This window comes from Halichoerus grypus, chromosome 4 (assembly GCF_964656455.1).
Source record: "Halichoerus grypus chromosome 4, mHalGry1.hap1.1, whole genome shotgun sequence".
NCBI lineage: Eukaryota > Metazoa > Chordata > Mammalia > Carnivora > Phocidae > Halichoerus > Halichoerus grypus.
The window spans coordinates 89,082,623-89,104,209 of NC_135715.1; the positions used below are offsets into that span (position 1 = coordinate 89,082,623).

The 21,587-nt window shown below is 38.3% G+C and overlaps 1 protein-coding gene across 2 annotated transcripts in view; it reads right to left on the minus strand.

The window, feature by feature from the left end:
- CNTNAP5 (contactin associated protein family member 5) overlaps positions 1-21,587 on the minus strand; it is a 791,720-nt gene that overhangs the window by 268,194 nt on the left and 501,939 nt on the right. For both annotated transcript variants that reach the window (XM_078070660.1, XM_078070661.1), the window contains exon 12: positions 6,469-6,588. In XM_078070660.1, the coding sequence (XP_077926786.1) occupies positions 6,469-6,588 (120 nt within the window). The remainder of the gene's footprint in view (positions 1-6,468; positions 6,589-21,587) is intronic.

A 21,587-nucleotide genomic window follows, 5' to 3' on the forward strand; every position in this document is an offset into this window, starting at 1 on the left:
GCCTTGAACTTATCAGATGAGGCCCATCCATGTTTTGGAGGGTAATCTGCTTTACTCACAGTTCACTGATTTAAAATGTTAATCTCATCTAAAACAAACACCCTCACTGAAATATTAATGATAATTTTTGACCAAATATCTGGGTACCATGGTCCAGCCAAGCTGAAACATAAAATTAACCACTGCACTGAGCGAAGCAGGAAACACCTGAGAAGACTCATTCTTCTACCTTTCAACCCCAACTTCCTGCACAGATTTCTCAGGTTTTTACTAATTTCAACTACTTTCTGTGCCCTGGTCTTTCTCCATTCCTATCTTCTCCTTTATATTGATCCCAGTGCCTGGAACTTCCTTACTTCCTTATGGCATCTAACCCACTCTGCAAGCTCACCTTACATGAATTTTCTTCCAGTAACCTAATTCTGAGTCCTCCTGGATTTCTTGTTGTCTTGAATGCACTCCTCCCTACTTGCCCAATTGGATTGACATAGCCAAGGATGCCTACAAACTTCTCATCATTGGCTAAAATTATCCACATCCAGGACAGGAGATTTTTACAACCAGGTAGTGGCATGGGGCCCAGGTGTCCCTTTTACCAAAACATTATATTTTAATACGCCATAGTTTCCCTTAGTGGTCTCTGCGTCCCTCAATTATTCACCATCTGAGTGACTTACCAACTTGTAATTTGTTAGTTCTCTTTGTCTTTCGTTCAATTTGTGTTTCTCATATTCATCTTTTTTAAAAAAAAATTTATTTATTTATTTGAGAGAGAGAGATAGAGTGGGGGGAGGGTCAGAGGGAGAGGGAGAGAGAATATCAAGCAGACCCCACTCTAAGCTCAGAGCCCATTATGGAGCTCGATCCCATGACTCTGTGATCATGACCTGAGCTGAAATCAAGAGTCAGATATTCAACCAACTAAGGCACTAAAGCACCCCTCTTGCATTCATCTTAATCTCACTCCCATTCAACCTGCAAAGGGAGTACTTTCTTCTTCAAGTTAGAATCTATTGAACAAATCCATGCTTCATATATTTGCATGCTTTGTAGATTTCACTGATAGCTCCTGCCTCACTACCATCATTGATCCTTGATGAATTCTAATCATTTGTTTCCCCAGACTTCTTTGCACAGTTCTTTAAACAAGCTAACCGATATTTTCCTTTTGCCCCTCACCAATGCACTCTCCATCTGTCTACTGCCTCCTCTGTGCCCAGGAAGGCTGATGAAAAACATTACATCAACACTTGTTCTTGCCTTCTGAAATCTAGCTGGGTTTGCTCGGTGGAGACATAGGGAAGAGACTGGAAAGAACAAGGAGAGATGGAGCATTCCCCAAGCTCCTAGTTAGCTATTCCCACACAGGAGAGCATAGTTCTCTCAAGGCACAGCTTCTCCACACGCTGCCCTCCTTCCCACTCTGGCAACACTCCCTCCCTTCACCTTTATGGGCCTGATGGTGGGAAAAACCCCTCTGTTACTAGCTCTGCTCTTCCCCTTCCCATAATTTCCTTTTGTAGGCTCACACTTTTGTAAACAGTCCCTAATTTGAGCAAGCCCTTTGAGTGTCCCACTGTCCTGAAGATAACAGTGCTAAAGTCCTTGAATGATATGAGGATGGCATCTTCTGGCTGGTGCTCAGAAAGTGGTTCATCTTTCATTCAGGGACAGTCAACTAATCTGCATGCTCAACAACTGTCTATCATAAAACATTCCTTCTTTTCCCTGGAATTGACTTAGTAGATTTCTTTGCTGGGAAACTATAGTTCATATTATGGACCTTCAACAGCTTTTGCTTGCCCCTACTCAGGTAAATGCGATCCTTTTCTACTCATTCAGTTTGATGAATTTCTCAGTGTTCTAAAGTCACAACTCATCTTGGTGAGTTTGGTGGCCCTCACAAATATGCAGGTTCAGGGGACGCAGGAATGCTGTTCCTGACATTCATTTGTTCTTCCTGGAAATGCCCTGCTTTGCCTTCTTCTGGATAGCTCCTACTCCCCATCCAGATCTTAGAAACATGCATTATCTGCCTACCCAAAATACCTTCCACTGTACAGGAAGCTCAGTTAGGTGTCCCTCCAGTGGGCTCCCAGAACACTATACATACCCTGTCATGACCCTCATATTATAATTGCTGTTGTGTCTTCTCCATGATTAACCTGTGAAGGAGACTGAAATGATACCATTATGGGTAGAATTCTGTCCAAAAAATACACAGAAGTACTAACCCTTGACACCTGTGAGCATGACTTTTGTTGGCGATAGGTTCCTTGCAAATGTAATCAACTTGAGATGAGATCATACTCCATTAGGGTGGATCCTAATCCAATATGACTGATATCCTTATAAGAAGAGAAGAAACAGATGCATGACAGGAGAAGGCTACATGGAAGCAGGATGACAATCTGGGGACGCAGTCACTGAAGCGCTGCTGCTAAGGCCTAGGAATGCCCAAAGGTTAGGCAAGCCAGCAGAAGCCAGAGAGGCAAGGGAGGATTCCCCCCTATAGGGTTCAGAGGTAGTGTGGCCCTGCAGCACCTTGATTTTGGACAGAATTCCAGCCTCCAGAACAGTGAGGCATACACTTCTGGGTATTTTTAAGCCACTCAATTGGTGTAGCAGCCTGGAGAAACTGATGCAGACACTATTTTGTATCTGTTGCAGTCTTCACAGTGCCTGAAATGTGCAAACTTATATTGAGCTGAACAGAATTATAAATCTTATATAGAGATGTTAGAAGTAGGCCAACTGTGCATTCCTGCAGAAACTTATCTTCTTCTTTTTTTTTTTTTTTTTAAGATTTTATTTATTTATTTGACAGAGAGATAGAGAGCACAAGTAGGCAGAGCTGCAGGCAGAGGGAGAAGGAGAAGCAGGCTCCCCACTGAGCAGGGAGCCCGATGAGGGGCTCGATCCCAGGACCCCAGGATCATGACCTGAGCCGAAGGCAGACGCTTAACCGACTGAGCCACCCAGGTGCCCCAGAAACTTTTTATCCTCTTCATCCATAATTTCACTCAACACTCCACAGTGGGCCTTCCCTCTCTCCTACCCGCTAGTGCCCTGGTGAACCGACTTAGAACACAGGCACACTGTCAAAATGTATAGAGGTTCAGATTCAGTCCACTTTATAAATAAGCCTAATCACCCCCCTTAGGTTACTCCCATAAATTGGCATACTGTCCCCATGCAGAGATCATGCTGCCTTCCAGTGAATGGGGCCATTGCTTTGTGAGCGTTTGGGAAGCTCATCTCCCCAAGATCACCCTCTGCTAGGTGAGATGCACAGACATAAATCTCCTGGGAGGGGTAAGGTGCCATCTGCAGTATAGGAATGGGAAGCTAATGTCCACCCAGGGCACATTGTGAAGAGAGATGCAGTTGTGATTAGAATTTACTGTTTTCCAATCTAAAACCTGTCCTTCACCCTTACGACATCTATTTGCAAGTATCTGTAGATTTCTTAGGAGAAACATCCTCTGTTCTGTCGAACCTCAAATGATCTCTCAGGGAATTCTAAATGAGGAAGGCCTGTGAGACCACCTGGCCCCACATCCTTATTTTAGGATCCCAGATCTTATTTATGTGCAGCTAGGCCAGGGACACTCAGCTGACTGGTGCAAGGTGCAGACAGAGAACCCAGGTCCCCTGCCTTCCGGTGCCATTTACACTCTCTGTGTGATTACCCCAACAATGCAGCTGAAAAGAGCAGAGAAGAGCAACTTTGTGTTTTCAGAAAAGGGGGTAAACACGGAACGAGTCTCCCTCCCACCCCACCCCACACTGTTCTGTTCCCTCTGTTCTGTTTGTCCATTCTCTCTCTCCCTCCTCCTTCCCTCTCTTCCCTGGGCCACTTCATTACACTTTCACTGGTGTCAAAAGTCATCCATACTTAAGAACATTTAACAATTATAAATAGAAAAACATGTGTTTGATTATCATTATATTGATGTATTAAAATGTGTGTCAGTTAAATATGAGAATTATAGAATTTATCCTGTACTGAGGTTTGCTTTTATTTTTACAGTTCTTTTAGAAAAACAAAACAAAAAGAAGGAAAACCTATGTTTTGCAACTGCACATAACCAAAACAGCATATGTAAAAGAAATGCCCAGTCACACATAATTAAACCTATGAACTCCAGGACAACTCCGAGGTCCCGATTCCTTCAGTATTACATCAGCAAAATAGCAACCTTTAAATACAAGTAAGCATTCCTCTTTAGCCATTCCCGGACAAAATATCATACATTAGCCCCAAGAGAAGTCTTTCCAAAGAGGCAGGGAACATCATGTAAATGAGACCTATGAATCAATTATACCCTCCGTGTCACTGTGCTTACATAATTTTGAAGAGTTTAATAATTTTAAGCCATATTTAATGTAGATATTTTAATCTCAAAGTATATTTTAATGATATAAGGGCAAGTCTATGCTTATCTATTAAATTCATGATTTTAAAATATATATTTAAAAATATGTACATAGAAGAAACACACATATGCATTCACAGAAAAAAGAAATCCCAAGGAAATCCTAACAATAAAATAACAATGGCAATCTGTGGATTTTGGTTTAAAGGTGACTTTAACAATTTCTTCAGACCTTGCTTTTTTCGTTAATTTTTCTATAATTAATATTGACTTATTTTATAACAAAAGTAAAATCTGTTTAAAGCAAAACATAAGCAATACAAAGTATCCAGTTAATGCTTGAGTGATATAAATTATTACTGCACCAGAAGGTTTTGTTTGCTTCCTGAGTCTTGACTATTAGTCCCAGTATTTATTACCTCGAGCAAGTCATGAAATTCTCATATTCTCTTTCCTTCTATGTACGATAGAGATAAAAATATCTATCTCAGGTTTTTATTGTGAGGAGTGCAAGAAATGGTATTTGTAAACTCTCAGTTCAGCTCCCAAAGTGGGTAGGAGACAAGCAATCACACCTGATCTCTCATCAGCAGGCATTGGTCCCCTTGCCCTTATTCTGCAGCCAAATCACTTCCTCTGTTTTTTGGTAAAGGGTAAACCAGGGACAGTTTGCATCGGAATCACTTAGGGGACTCAGTAAAATGGCATTTACTGAAATCAATTTCTTAAGCTAGAAAGTCTGAATTTTTAACAAGAATCACTGGAGCTCCATGTGTTAATCACATTTTGAAAATAATCAAGATCCACGGAGAAAACTAGTTCTTCACCTATAGGTTAACGCTATAGGTTACCATAACATAGAAAAGAAAACAGTGTCACAATTTCTAATTGTGTTATAGGGAAGCTGAGAAGCAGCCAGCATATATGCAGTTTGGAGAGATGAAGTTTTAAGGAAATGCAATGAAATGCATCTAATTCTGTGTAACTAACATCTTCTGCAGAAGAAGTGTGGTTGGTTGTATCCGGTTGAACAAATGGGTAAGTGCCCATAATCACCAGTTTTGCAATGGTTTGCTTGCATTTCTACTTGTGATAGTACATGGCATTTTCCCTGATATTATTGCCTCACAAATGAGAGTGGCTGTGTCTTATTTTTCTGCATATCCTCAGTGCCCAGGCCAGCCTGTGGCTACAGAAAGAGCTCGGTGAATGTGCTTGCCTTGTTGCAGGGAAGCCTGAAACCTGAGTACTCAATGAGCCCTAATACCCTCCTACTTTTCTGCTTTATTACAAGATTCTGTTGTCATTTCCAAAGGCCAGAGCTTGAAACAAACACACACAAGTGTGTGTGTCAATTAATGACACTCACAATGGAGAGGGTACTTGCATCGCTGTATTTTTAAGGAACTATTACATCAGGTTTTGGCTTTGAGGAATTATTTTTCAGAATAACTTAGTGATCGTATATTGTTTTTAAATCTGTGCAATAATTAATTCTTACTATGACTTTCTGCACTTAGAAAGGAGTGGCCAGGAAAATGCAAATAGCTCAGTTTTCTTATTAAGCATCTATTGGATAAGTAGCCTGGCCAATTCCTCCAATACTCATGATTGTGTCTCATCTTCAACTCCGGGAGGAAGGAACTACTTTTCCATTTCACTGATGAACAACTGAAGCTCAGAAAACATATGGGATTCACACCTTCCCCGGGGCCAGACATGAATCACACTTTCCCACTTCCTGAGTCAGGGTTCCCTATTGATTTTGAGTTTTGTTTTTTGTTTGTTTAGTTGTTTTTCTTTTCTTTCTGCTTTTGAGTTTTAAGAGAGAAAATGTCCTGGCCAAGCTCTAAAGAAAATGCTTCAGAGTTAATTCTTGGTTCAGCGGAATGTGATCAAGACCATTAAGTCTTCCTCTCTAATGAAGATAACCCAGCTGCCAATTTCTATTATTTACTTAAATAACATCCCCCCTACACAGAAGTTGGTTCTTTAAATTTTTTTTACACATATCCCCTTCCAGTGGTCTTCTTTTGCTGTGTACCATCACATAGCTAGGTTAAGAGTGAGTAGGGATTCTGATCCTTACCTGTGATGTTGCAATACACTTGGAGGGGTCCCAGTGGCCCACTGCCATCAGAGTCAATGTAGAAGAAACCAGCTGTGTTCCCTTGGTGCCTGTACACCTCGCAGGATTGCTCGTAGAGGGCTAGAAAGACACAAGACAGCAGAGATGAAGGTTTGCTTGGTTTTGCATGTCACTTTAGAGAGATCAGTAACTCCTACTAATACTACTTTCATTGTTGATTCCTTCTAGAGCCTTGATTTCCCACTTCCCCCACCCAGGTCTTAGCAATCCAGTGTCCCAATACTTGATGGAGTTGCACCCCCATTCATCCTGGCATCCATTCTTCTGAACCACTGAGTTTACTTCCCCCCAAAAATCTCCCCTTCCCTCAATTGTGGCCCTTCTCTGTGCTGATGTATGAGCCCCTATTCTGTGCCCACACAGTGTACTGAGCTAGGATCATCATATACTGTTCTGTCCCAACAGTGGTCCCAGAAGCTGTAAGAGCAGCAGCCCTGTGCTGTGTGATACTGTGTTCCAGCACCTGGCACAATGCCACATTCAGAGCAGTTCAAAAATGTTTGATTAATGAATGAAAAACTGAATGAATATATATGGTCATGAATTTTTTATTAATAAAATAAAATGACATTATCTTATTTCTGTACATCCAGAGCTCAGTACGGTACCTAAAACAGAGCAGACGTCCAATCAAGTTGAGTCCATTTTGACTTAACAACATTCATTGAATTCCTAATATGTGTCAATAGCGTGGTTGCCACCTGACAACAGACCATGAATGAGGCAATCAGTATGTGCCATAGAAAGCTCACAGCCTGGCTGTGGCCACAAATTTGGTTATGTGCACAGAGAGAGGGGCAGACACGGGTGCCTTGAAATAGGGTACTTTGACCAATATGCAGATATGAGAAATTTGTAAGTCTCATTACAGTAACATGAATGAATTCAGTGGCGTGTAAAGGAGGCATCTGCTGTCTCATGCATGAGAATGTAGAATGTCATCTGATGTTTTAGACAAAATGCTATAGCTCAGAGGAGCAGGTACATATCCTATTATGTCATCCTCCCATGCTTAAAACACTTCAGTGGCTCTCAACAGCTTTAAAGATATAGCACCAGCTCCTCACCTTAGCCAACATGCCCCTGTGACTAATGCCTCATCCCAGAAATATGAAGCTGCACTTTGTCATGATCAAGTGTGAGGGGTGCCTCAGATAATTCATTACCAATAAAGTTCTAAGGCTTGAGAGGGTTTGACTTTTTATAAATTAGAGTGAATTCAAGGTTATCCTTGTACTCCTATAATTCTCTCTTGCAGTCATGCACACTTTCGGAACCAGAGGTAAATGGGGGAGTCATAGTTTGCATCATATATACAGAGCATAACATATAGCTTATTTCTGTTTGCTCAAACCTAACACACCTGGGTGTGTGCCATACATATGAAAGTCAGCTCTTATGTGTATTATCCCTCCCACCACCCTACACTTCCAAGATGGCAACAGTGTGAAAGGAGGCCCTGCTTTCACATGCAGGGTAAACACCACACAGGCAACAAATGTGAGAGTTACACAGTGGTTAAGAACATGAGCCCTGGAATCAAATTGGGTGGTTTTGCATCACAAGGCTACTGCTTACACTGACTTATGGGAACTGGGAGAAGCCACTTCTCCTGTTGTAGGCAACCCCTAAGATATCTTATCCACATCCTTGCATTCAAATTTTGTTCCTGAATTAATGCCCTCCTTTTGAGTGCAGGCTGGACTGATGGATGTGCCTCTAACAGATTATGGTAGAGGTGATGGATAGCATTTCCAAGACTAGATTTTAAAAAGATCGTGGCCTCCATCTTGGGTGCTCCTGGATCACTCGCTGTCAAAGAAGCCAACTGCTCTGTCCAGAGGCTGCCGTGGAAGAGGTCCACATGAGTGAGCTTGGAGGCTTCTGGGCACGCCATGTGAGTGAGCCCTGAAGCAGACTGCCACGGTCAAACACCAAAATGACTGTAGTTCGGGTTGACATCTTAATTGCAGCTCCATGAGAGACTGAGACAGAACCACCCATCTAAGTTGTTCAAGGACCCAGGGAAACTATGAGGTAATAATATCTGTTGTTTCCAGATGCCAAGTTTTACTATAAGTCATTAGGCGGCAATAGATAGGTAATAAACTCTGAAAGAATTAATATTTTCATGGGGTTATAAGAAACAGCTTACCTCATACAACTAGTAAGGATTCAAAAATATACTCACAAGATAATCACAAGGATCCTTATGAAAAACCAACAGGTCCCACCACCCTTCTGCAAAGAAGATGACTTTTAGTTCTTAGTTCATTCTTTTGGTATTGACTATTTGTATTTCTTTTTTTTTTTAAAGAAAGAGAATTTTTTTTTTTTTTAAAGATTTTATTTATTTATTTTGGCAGAGAGAGAGAGACAGCGAGAGAGGGAACACAAGCAGGGGGGAATGGAAGAGGGAGAAGCAGGCTTCCTGCTGAGCAGAGAGCCCGATGTGGGGCTCGATCCCAGGACCCTGGGATCATGACCTGAGCCGAAGGCAGACGCTTAACGAATGAGCCACCCAGGCGCCCCTTGACTATTTGTATTTCTGAATAGCATGTCCAAACTGCAACTTCTTGGTTTATTTTCATTTATACAGTTTTTTATTCACTTACTAACATAAAGATAAGAATTTGGCTTTTTCTTTACCCCCACATCCAAAGAATTCTCTATCCCCCATACCTCCAATATAGTTGTATTGTAATTTTAGTTAGATCAATGGATACCGTTTACAGCGATGTGACAACATACATGCCACTCACAAATAGCAAATCTTATAATGTGATTAATTTTCCTTTTCTCAAACAAATGTAGTTTTTCTCGAAATTAATAACTGCCTTATTCTCCTGTTTGCCTAGTTGTCTATATATTGGTAACAAATAATTCACTAACAAATCTCTAAAATGCCTCCCAAAATAGTCATGTAACAACTAATATAAATGGATGTCTGAGGGGAGAGAGAGAGAAAGAATGGGGGAGAGGGTATAGAGATGAAAGCTAGAACTTTCTGGATATTTATATTTTAAATTTTGGAAAAAAACAAATATTTTAAATAATTTAAAAAATCAAATATAATAAAAAAGAGCAATTCCTAAACATTGAAAGGAAATTAAAACAAATTAACTAAAAATTATTTCAAATGATACTGACATTCAGTAGTTTCTTTTTAACTCTTTATTATAGAATGTTTGAAATTCATGTAAAGAATGCAGAGTAATAAAATGAACCTGATTTTATCATATTATTATATTTGGCTAATCTTGCTTCATCTATATTCTCAGTGTATCAGTTATCCATTGCCAAATAACAAACTACTCCAAAACTGACTTAAAACAACAATCATTCCAAGATTCTACAGGTCTTGGCTAATCTGGGCAGTTTCTGGTAAGGCTCAGAATGTCTTGTGAAGCCTGCCCATTCATCTGCACTTAGCTGCTAGGGTCAGTGGGGCTTGCTGGGGTGTATTGGTTCTCCCTGTGTGGCCTCTCATACTCTCACAAGCAAATTCCCATTGGTAAAGTCTCCAAGATCAACAAGATGGTGAGCAATTGTCAGGCCTCTGATTGCATGTTTGCTGATGCAACTTTGACCAAAGCAAATCACTTAGTAAACCAAAATCCATATAGAGCATTGCAAGGGCCTAAAAGGAAATGGAGTGATAGAGGTGGACTGTATCATGTTTGACTTCATGGAACAGGATCACATAGCCTTGTAATGGGAGTATAAAAAAAGCCCTTTTATTTTACTAAGGCGTTAATATTTGGGGACTGATTACTACCTTAGTTAGCCTACCATTGCTAATATACTTTCTCCTGAAATTTTGGTTCAGTTACAGCGAGATACCTAAGGGCAAAACCTGGTAACGAGCATCTCCACTTATAAATACTACAAATAAACTCATAAAACATAAGGACTTTGCCCAAAAACATACCAGTTGTTAAGTTGCTGATCTAATTCTATCATTCTTTCTTGATTTATTAGTAGGAATATTTTATAAAAATGAAACATTCCTGATCAATTATTATTTTACCATAAACTACAAGATTGTATGAAAAAAGCAAGATGCTTCTTCTTTATCAGTTTCAAAATACTGAAATTGTCCCCTAGTATCCTCCCAAGCTAAAAATGAAAATATTTTTAGTTTTATTATAAACTCATAAATTTAAATATATTGAAAACAGTAATTTGACTAGTAGGAAACAGTACGATATATCTATCAGAAAAAAATAACAAAAGTCTTAAAATATATTAAATAGTTTTCTTGTTAAACAATGTTGGTATTGATTTATGAAACTATTATATGTATCAAGAACAATTAATAGCTAATTATGTTGTTAATGACAACAGAAGCTAAAATTTTACCATAAAATAAAAATATAAAATGTAAAAAATATATAATTCTGAAATTTTAATTTGAGTTGGTGGTATCAATATGAACTCATTATTTAATTGTTTTAATGATGTATTTTCACATTTGGACTACTGAAAGTACTAAAAGCACCCTAATGCACAGATTGTGGTCTCTAAACACATTTTCCCACTAAAATGAAGAAGGGTTTTACTGAGTTTATGTTTGGAATAAAATGATATCAGAATGTTTCCTTTGCTTGAAAATAAGAAAGCTATCAAAATTAGAGTATCTCAAAAATGGCACAGGAGCTAATTTGATGGAAGAATTTGAGTACCAAAAGGACTAATGACCACATTTATATATTTGAAGATATACAATCTATTAGTTCTTTTATCTATTATCTATCTATCTATCTATCTATCTATCTATCTATCTATCTATGTATCTACCTATCGTTGATCTAATCTGTATAAGTCCATTGGTCACCTCTGGAGGATTTTAGAGAATAAAGTCCTATTTTAAAAATTGAAAAAAATTACAGATCATATCCTTCCTTTCTTGTATGGAATATATTTGATGGTAACTTAATATTCCATAAAAATATAAGTTGATAGACGACTTTTTAGTGGATGGATTAAATTAACAATACCTAAACTCACAGATCAATCTAAACATTCTCTAAAGTGATTATAAAGGTGTCTCTAATGTGATATAATCAGAAATACACAACACTACAAAGGGCTTGCCAAAAATTTGAAACTGATCTAATCAAACCCTGAGATTTAAACACTAATTTACAGAAAGAGGTAAAGAAATATGCTCACCCACACTCCAAAGATGCAATTAGCTAAATCCAGAATGTGGGAATATATGACTCAGTGTCTTAAAAAAATAAATAGTAAAGAGGAGATAGGGATGCAAGAGACATATCAATCAAACACCATGTGTGGACTTATAAAAAAAAAAAAAGACAAGCAGATAAAGTAAAATCAAATTTGGTAATCAGATGATATCAAGAAATTATTTTTAATTTTGGTTGGGTATGATAATGGTAGTATGCTTTTGTTGCAAAAAATAAAAAGGTCTTCTTTGTTGGAGATTCATACTGGGGTAGTTGTAATGAAATCATCAGTACACAATTTGTTTTTAAAATGTCTCATAATACGAAAGGAAGACCCATCTATTTGCTGCCTATAAGAGACTCATTTCAGATCTAAAAACCCATGCAGATTGGAAGTGAAGGTATGGAAAAATACTTATCACACAAAAGTGATAAGAAAGTGAAAAGAAAAGTGAAAAGAAAGCTGGGGTAGCAATACTCATATTAGTCAAAATGACTTTAAAACAAAGACTGTAACAAGAGACAAAGAAAGACACTATATGATCATAAAGGGAATAATACAACGAGAAGATAGAACAATTGTAAATACTTACGCACCCAATATAGGAGCATCCAAATACAAAAATAACTGTTAAAGGAAGGAATTGATAGTAGTAGATGATTTTAACACCCCACTTACATCAATGGATATATCCTCCAAACAGAAAATCAACAAGGAAACAGTTTCTTTTTAAGATTTTATTGATTTATTTGAGAGAGAGAATGAGAGAGAGAGAGCATGAGATGGGGGAGGGTAAAAGGGAGAAGCAGACTCACCGCTGAGCAGGGAGCCGGATGTGGGACTCGATCCTGGGACTCCAGGGTCATGACCTGAGCCAAAGGCAGTTGTTTAACCAACTGAGCCACCCAGACACCCAGAAACACTGGTTTTGAATGACACATTGGACCGGATGGCTCTAACAGATATATGTAGACCATTTCATCTTAAAAAATATAAAGCATATTCATACACATTCTTCTCAAGTGCACATGGAATATTCACCAGAATAGATCACATATTAGGCCATAAAACAAGTTTCAACAAATTCAAAAAGACAAGTCATACCATGCATCTTTTCCAACCACAATGCTATGACACTAGAAACCAAACACAAGAAAAAAATCTGAAAACAAAACAAAACAAAAAGATTTCATTTATTCATTTGACAGAGAGACACAGCAAGAGAGGGAACACAAGAGGGGAAGTAGGAGAGGGAGAAGCAGCCTTCCCACAAAGCAGGGAGCCCAATGTGGGGCTCGATCCCAGGACCCTGGGATCATGACCTGAGCTGAAGGCAGCTGCTTAGCTGACTGAGCCACTCAGACGCCCCACAAATACATGGAATTTAAATAAGGTGCTACTAAACAATGAATGGGTCAACCAAGAAATCAAAGAGGAAATCAAGAAATACATGAAGACAAATGAAAATGAAAGCACAATGGTCCAAAATCTTTGGGATGGAGCAAAAGTGTTTCTAAGAGGGAGGTTTATAGCAATAGAGGCCTGCCTCAAGAAGCAAGATAATCTCGGGGCGCCTGGGTGGCTCAGTCGTTAAGCGTCTGCCTTCGGCTCAGGTCATGATTCCAGGTCCTGGGATCGAGCCCCGCATCGGGCTCCCTGCTCAGTGGGGGGCCCGCTTCTCCCTCTCCCGCTCCCCCTGCCTGTGTTCCCTCTCTCGCTGTGTCTCTGTCAAATAAATAAATAAAATCTTTAAAAAAAAAAAAAAAAAAAAAAAAAAAAAAGAAGCAAGATAATCTCAAATAAATGCCCTAACCTTAAACCTAAAGGAACTAGAAAAACAACAAACAAAACCCCAAACCACTAGAAGGAAGGAAATAATAAAGATGAGAGCAGAGATAAGCAAAATAGAAACAAACAAACAAACAGTGGAACAGATCAATGAAATCAAGAACTGGTTCTTTGAAAAGATCCACACAACTGATAAACCTTTAGCCAGACTTATAAAAAGAGAGAGAGAGAGGACTCAAATAAGCAAAATCAGAAATGAAAGAGGAGAAATAACAACCAACACCACTGGAATATAAAGGATTATTAGAGAATATTATGAAAAATTATATGCCAACAAATTGGACAATCTAGAAGAAATTAATAAATTCCTAGTAACATATAACTCCCCAAAACTGAATGAGGGAGAGAAAGAAAATTTGAACAGACTAATGACTAACAATGAAACTGAATCAGTTATCAAAAAACTCTCAACAAAAGTCCAGGACCAGATGGATTCAAAGGTAAATTCAATCAAACATTTAAAGAATTATTAATACTTACTCTTCTCAAACTATTTCAAAAACAGAAGAGGAAGGAAGGATTTGAAATGCATTCTATGAAGCTACCATTGCCCTGATACCAAAACAATAAAGACATGACTAAATAAATAAATAAATAAATAAATAAATAAATAATAGAACTACAGGCCAATATCACTTATGAACATAGGTACAAAAATCCTCAGCAAAATATTAGCAAACTGAATCCAACAATACATTAAAAAAATCATTCATCATGATTTATTCCTGGGATGCAAGAGTGATTCAATATTGCAAATCAATCAGGGCACCTGGGTGGCTCAGATGGTTAAGCGTCTGCCTTTGGCTCGGGTCATGATCTCCAGGTCCTGGGATCAAGCCCCACGTCCAGCTCTCAGCTCAGCGGGGAGTCTGCTTCTCCTTCTCCTTCTGCCTCTCACCCTGCTTGTGCTCTCTCTGTCTCTATCTCAAATGAATAAATAAAATCTTTAAATAAAATATTGCAAATCAATCATTATGATACAGCATATCAATAAGAGAAAGGATAAAAATCATATTACATTTTCAATAGATGTAGAGAAAGCGTGTGACAAAGTACAATATCCACTCATAATAAAAAATCCTTTGGGGTACCTGGGTGGCTTAACTGGTTGAGGCTGTGACTCTTGATTTCAGGTCAAGTCATAATCTCAGGGTTTTGAGATTTAGCCCCATGACTGGCTTCGCAATGACGTGGAGCCTGCTTGAGTTTCTCTCTTCCTTTCTCTCTGCCCCTCCCTGCCTGCTCAAACATACTCTCTCTCTCTTAAAAACAAAAACAACAACAACAACAACAAAAAACCTAACAAAGTATGTTTAGAGGGAAAATACCACAACATACTAAAAGCCATATGTAAAAAAAAATCCACAGCTAATATACTCAATGGGGAAACCTGAGAGCTTTTCTCCTAAGATCAGGAACAAGGCAGGAATATCCACACTCATCACTTTATTCAACATAGCCACAGCAATCAGACAAGAAAAAGAAATAAAAAACATCTAAATTGTTAAGGAAGAAGTAAAATTTCAGTATTTGCAGAGGACAGGATACTATATTTAGAAAACCTTAAAGATTTCACCTAAACACTACTAGAACTAATAAATAAATTTAGTAAGGTCACAGAATACAAAATCAATACACAGAACTCTGTTGCATTCCTATATACTAATAATGAAGCATCAGAAAGAGAAATTAAAAAGCAATCCCATTTACAATTTTACCAAAAATAATAAAATATCTAAGAATAAATTTAACCAAGGAGGTGAAAGGCCTGTACTATGAAAAATATAAAACACTGATGAAAGAAATTGAAGATTACATGAACAAATACAAAGATATTCCATGCTTACAGATTGGAAGAACAAATATTGTTAAAATGTCCATACTACCCATAGCAATCTACAGATTTAATGCAATCTCTATCAAAATACCAACAGCATTTTTCCACAGAACTAGAACAAACAATCTTAAAATTTTTATGAAACCACAAGAAACCCTGAAATAGCCAAAGCAATCTTGAAAAACAAAAACAAAAACAAAAACAAAACTGTAAGTATCACAATCCCAGATTTCAAGATACACTACAAAGGTGTAGTAGTCAAAACAACTATGGTACCAGCACAAAAAGAGACACATAGATCAATGGAGTAGAACAGATAGCTCATAAATTAACCCATGATTATATAGTTAATTAATCTTTGACAAATGAAGCAAGGATATGCAATGGGAGGGGCGCCTGGGTGGCTCAGATGGTTAAGCCTTTGGCTCTGGTCATGATCCCAGGGTCCTGGGATCTAGCCCCACGTTGGGCTCCTGGCTCAGCGGGGAGCCGGCTTCTCCCTCTCCTTCTGCCTCTCCCCCACTCATGTTCTCTCTCACTCTCTCTCTGTATCTCTGTGTCTCAAATGAATAAATAAAATCTTAAAAAAAAAAAGAATATGCGATGGGAAAATTCTCTCCAAAAAATGGTGTTGAGAAATCTGGACAGCTACTTGCTAAATAATGAAACTGGATTCCTTTCTTACACTATACACAAAAATAAACTCAAAATGGATTAAAGACCTAAATGTGAGACCTGAAACCATAAAAATCCTGGAAGAGCGCATAGGCAATAATTTCTCTGACATGGGCTGTAGCAATATTTTTTCTAGATATGTCTCCTAAGGCAAAGGAAACAAAAGCAAAAATAAATTACTGGGGCCACATCAAAATAAAAAGCCTTTGCACAGCAAAGAAAATAACCAACAAAACTAAAAGACAACCTACTGAATGGGAGAAGGTATTTGCAAATGACATATCTAATAAAACCAAATAATCCAATTAAGAATGGGCAGAAGACATAAAGAGACATTTCACCAAAGAAGACATAGAGATTTCCAATAGACACATGAAAAGATGCTCAACATCACTGATTATTAGGGAAATGAAAATCAAAACTACAATGAGATATCACCTCACAACCATCAGGATGGCTAAAATCAAAAATACATAAAACAACAAATATTGGTGAGAATGTGGAGAAAAAGGAACCCTCATGCACTGTTGGTGGGAATGCAAACTGATGCAGCCACCGTGAAAAACAGTATGCAATTTCCTCAGAAAATAAAATAAATAAATATAAATAAAATAAAATAAAAATAAAACTATCATATGATCCAATAATTCCACCACTGGGTATTTACCCAAAGAATATGAAAATACTAATTTGAAAAGATATATGCACTCTTATGTTTATTGCAGCATTATTTACAATAGCCAAATTATAGAAGCAGTCCAATTGTCCATTAGTAGATGAATGGATAAAGAAGATGTGGTATATATACACAGTGCAAATTATTCCACCATAAAAAAAGAATGAAATCTTACCACTTACAGCAATCTGGATGGATCTAGAGAGTATAATTGTAAAAGTGAAATAAGTCAGTCAGAGGAAGACAAATACCATATAATTTCACTCATGCGGAATTTAAGAGAAAGAAAAAACAACCACAAATGAACAAAGATAAAAGAGAACTCCAAAAATAAATTCTTTTATTTTTTAAGATTTTACTTATTTATTCAAGACACAGAGATACAGAGAGAGAGAGAGCAGGAGCAGGGGGAGAGGCAGAGGGAGAAGCAGGCTCCCCGCTGAGCCAGGAGCCGGACATGGGGCTAGATCCCAGGACCCTGGAACCATGACCCAAGCCAAAGGCAGATACCCAACCATCTGAGCCACCCAGGCGCCCCTCCAAAAATAAATTCTTAATGATATAGAGAACAAACTGCTGGTTACCAGAGGGGATGCAGGTGGAAGGATGGGTGAAATAGATGAAGGGGATTAAGAGTACATTTATTGTGATGAGCACTGAATAATGTATTGAATTGTTGAACCAATATATTGTACACCTGAAACTAATAACTAATACAACACTGTTTTTCTAATATACTGGAATTAAAATTAAAAAAATGCATTACTCCATCTTAAAAAAAAAAAGAAATGAAGGGAATAGTAACAACAAAAATTACAGCATATGGATAAATGTTGAAACTGAGGGAAGGGTTCAAAGAGAACAACTGTACTATTCTATCATTTTATGTGTGTGTTTGAAAAAGTCTCTCATAATAAATATTTTGTTTTAATATTTGGGAATTTCAGGTAATCTGTGGATTTCAACTTCTTTGAAAAATTATCCTCTGGATCTTTCTGACCTGCGGCAATATGAATGGTATGGTTTCCGTCTGGTATACAGCTGTCTTCCTGGTCATACCACCATCATGCCAGCCATTCCCCCCTTTTTTTTTTAAGATTTATCTATTTATTTTAGAGAGAAAGAGAGACAGAGAGCACAGGCCAGAGGGAAAGAATCCGAAACAGAGTCCCTGCTGAGTGCAAGACCCACTGGGGGCTCGATCCCCTGAGCCTAAGACCTTGACCTGAGCCAAAATCAGGAGTCAGATGTTCAACCTACAGAACCACCCAGGAGTCCCGCCAGGCATTCCCTCTTAGAAATAGGTTTCTCAGGGCGCCTTGGTGGCTCAGTTGGTTAAGCCTCCAACTCTTGATTTCAGCTCAGGTCATGATCTCAGAGTCATGAGATCTAGCCCTGAATCAGGCTTTGCACTGGGCATGGAGCCTGCTTAGGATTCTCTCTCTCTCTCTTGCTCTGCTGCCCCCACAATCCCCACTCCCTCCCTATCTATCTCCCTCTCTCTCTAAAAGGAAAAAAAACAAAACAAAACTGGCTTTCTCACTCAGCACAATTTTCTTGAAATACATTCAACCCATTTCATGTATCAATAGTTTAATTTCTTAGTGGTTTACTATGATATGGATATACCACAATTTATTTAATATTCACCAAATGCCTTTCAAGTCAACTGAAGTTCATTTGGGTTTTCCAGTTTAGGGATATTTTGTTGTAGCATTTTTAAAAATTCTCCAGAGTGTTTTTTCCCCTTTAAATATTTTTTTTTTTTTTTTTTTAGATTTTATTTATTTATTTGACAGAGAGAGACATAGCGAGAGAGGGAACACAAGCGGGGGGAGTGGGAGAGGGAGAAGCAGGCTTCCCACCGAGCAGGGAGCCCGATGCGGGGCTTGATCCCAGGACCCTGGGATCATGACCTGAGCAGAAGGCAGACGCTTAACGACTGAGCCACCCAGGTGCTCCTAACCCTTTAAATATTTTTTAATAGCATGCAATTTTTTTAAGATTTTTTTATTTATTTGAGAGAGAGAGAGAGGGCACAAGAGTGGGGGGAGGGGCAGAGGGAAAAGCAGGCTCCCCTCTGAGCTGGGAGCCAGATGCCAGGCTTGACCCCAGTACTCCAGGATCATGACCTGAGCAGAAGGCAAATGCTTACCCAACTGAGCCACCCAGGCGCCCCAATGTCATGCAATGTTTGATTCACTGATGCAATATATCTCTAATATCCCTGAGAATATTAATTATAATATAGTTTTGTTTTGACATTTTTTTCTGTGTACACAGTTTCTCCAAGTAGTGTGTGTGTGTGTGTGTGTGTGTGCACATGTGTGTGTGTGTGTGTGTGTGTGTGTGTGTGTGTGTGTTTGTCTGTGTGTGTGTGTGCTGGGATGTCACGTAATTTTCTATAGTCCCTCATTTTAACAGTGGTCTCTAAAATACTGACTGATCTCAGAAAATGTCTGTGGTTTGCTCTCCATATACTTTCCTGTAGGTTTGTCTGTTTGGACCATTTCGTGGGAAACCCCTAAAGACATGTCAGTGCCTTTCAGTATTTTCTCTTGGTCTTCTTAGATTCTGTGATTGAGAGGGATATTTCACATGAGATTTGGAAGGTGGAAGCGACACAGTGAACAGCTATTTCATGATTGTAGTGCAGGGCATAAGGGACTCTGGGAGAGCACACGTGTTGTCACTTACCTTCTGACTTACGCTGTTAACATAGGGCAGCCAAGCCAAGCCGGCTACTACTCCAGATAGACTACCTCCTCTTTCAGCCTCTCTAACTCCTGGCCATGAGCATTTTTAGATCTCTTATGATCACTCCATCACTAAAGTTGAAGGTCTGGTGATGGTATGAGTCCAGGAGCTTCTCTGATCAACCACTGGCATAACAAATACGCCATACACATTTATTGAAAACCTACTCATTTTTCAGTAACTCCATTTTATGCTCTCAGAAAACTAAATAAGACATGTTTCTAGATATCAAGTAATTCAAGGTCTTCAACTTACCAAAACTAACCCTAATACAGATAGAAAAATTTAAAAGACCAATTCCTATAAAATAAAAACAAGTTTTTAAAGAGCTCGCCTAGGGAAAAAATGCGGAATCATATAATTTCTCAAGAGAATCTTTTAAGGAGTAGAGAAGCCTAATGCTACTTATATTACTCCAAAGCACAGGAAAAAAAAAAAAGAAAGAAATTTTCCAAGTGTGTTATATAGTGTAAAGGTCATACCCAAACCTAACAGAGATCACCCCAAAAAAGAAACCTACAGACTCACTTATGAATATCAATAACAAAATTTTACATAAAATATCAGCAATTAGAACCCAACAGCATATTTTGAAAGAAAATCATAGCCAAGTGTGGGCTTAATCCAATATTAGGGCTAAAGAGAAAAATTAAATGATCGTCTTCACTCATTCAAAAAGACTTGATATGGGCACTTGGGTGGCTCAGTCAGTTAAGCGTCTGCCTTCGGCTCAGGTCATGATCTCAGGGTCCTGGGATCGAGTTCTGCATCAGGCTCCCTGCTCATTGGAGAGCCTGCTTCTCCCTCTCCCTCTGCCCCTCCCCTCCTGCTCCTGCTGGCTTTCTCTCTCCCAAATAAATAAATAAAATATTTTTAAAAAGACATGGTAAGTCTTATACAGGCTCTAAATTGCCATTGGATGTCATCTACAGGAGAAGCACCACATTTCCTGTCGGGAAGAAAATAGGACTACGAACGGAAAACAAAAGAAGCTCTATCTATCAGTGGGGCAAGAGTTGTCTCCACTCAAAACAGCAACTAGTTACATGTGCTACATTTGAAGGTCTAATATTAAGGGCACACACAAATATATGTGCTCTTCAATGAAAAGGACAACAGTGGACATATTAAGACTCTTTAGAAGAGATTTTTATATTAATATAAACAAATGTATAATGTAGCTGGACAGAGCAGATGGATCAGTGTTTTCATATTTAAGGAAAATAGTCTGAATCTAGTTCTGGCAGCTAATTTATTGCCTAAGGTACAATTTGAAATGTCCTTGTGATGCCCACTCTCATTAAAGATAATGATAGTATTCAGACAGCAAAATAGTTTTATTTACATCTCACCTTTTCAAGTACCAAGGTCAGAACTGTAGTTTTTCTGCCCCATCGTTTATATTCCTTTTGTAAAACTATAGAAATAGACAAGAAACTTGCTTACAAGACAGGTACATATTTTTTGAGGTCTTAAAAATGGTTCAGTCCTATTTACTTCCTTTGTTTCTATGTCCCTGGCAATTTAATATTTACCACATGATTGAATATTTAGTTACAGATCTACATACACGGCCTACAGACATAAATAAGATCAAATGAATTCTAATAATTAAGTAAATACTTGTGAAGCATTTTGCACTTAGCAACCATTTATTTAATTATATTTAGCAAACCCCTTGTGCAGTAGGTCTGTGGGACTTTGCCTTCCTTGGTTTCAGTAGAAGAAATGAAAAAAAAAATAATAATATATTAAAACTGACAGGATTGCTGGCATTACCTCAAAAAATGTGTCAAGAAATTAAATTAGAAAACATATCTTTTGATGTCACAGTCTGTACATAGATGGTACAGTTTGAAAACAGGCATAGATTCTGTAATATCGCAATACTGGAAAGGAGGCTAGTAGAGATATAAACAGATTAGTGGTGGCTAAAGGTTAGGAATGGGGATAATGAGGGAAAGGGTATGGCTATAAAGGGACATCATGAAGGAATTTTGTGATGAAAGTATTCTTATCCTGGTTATGGTGGCAATTACACAAATCCATAAATGTGATAGGATTGCACAGAAC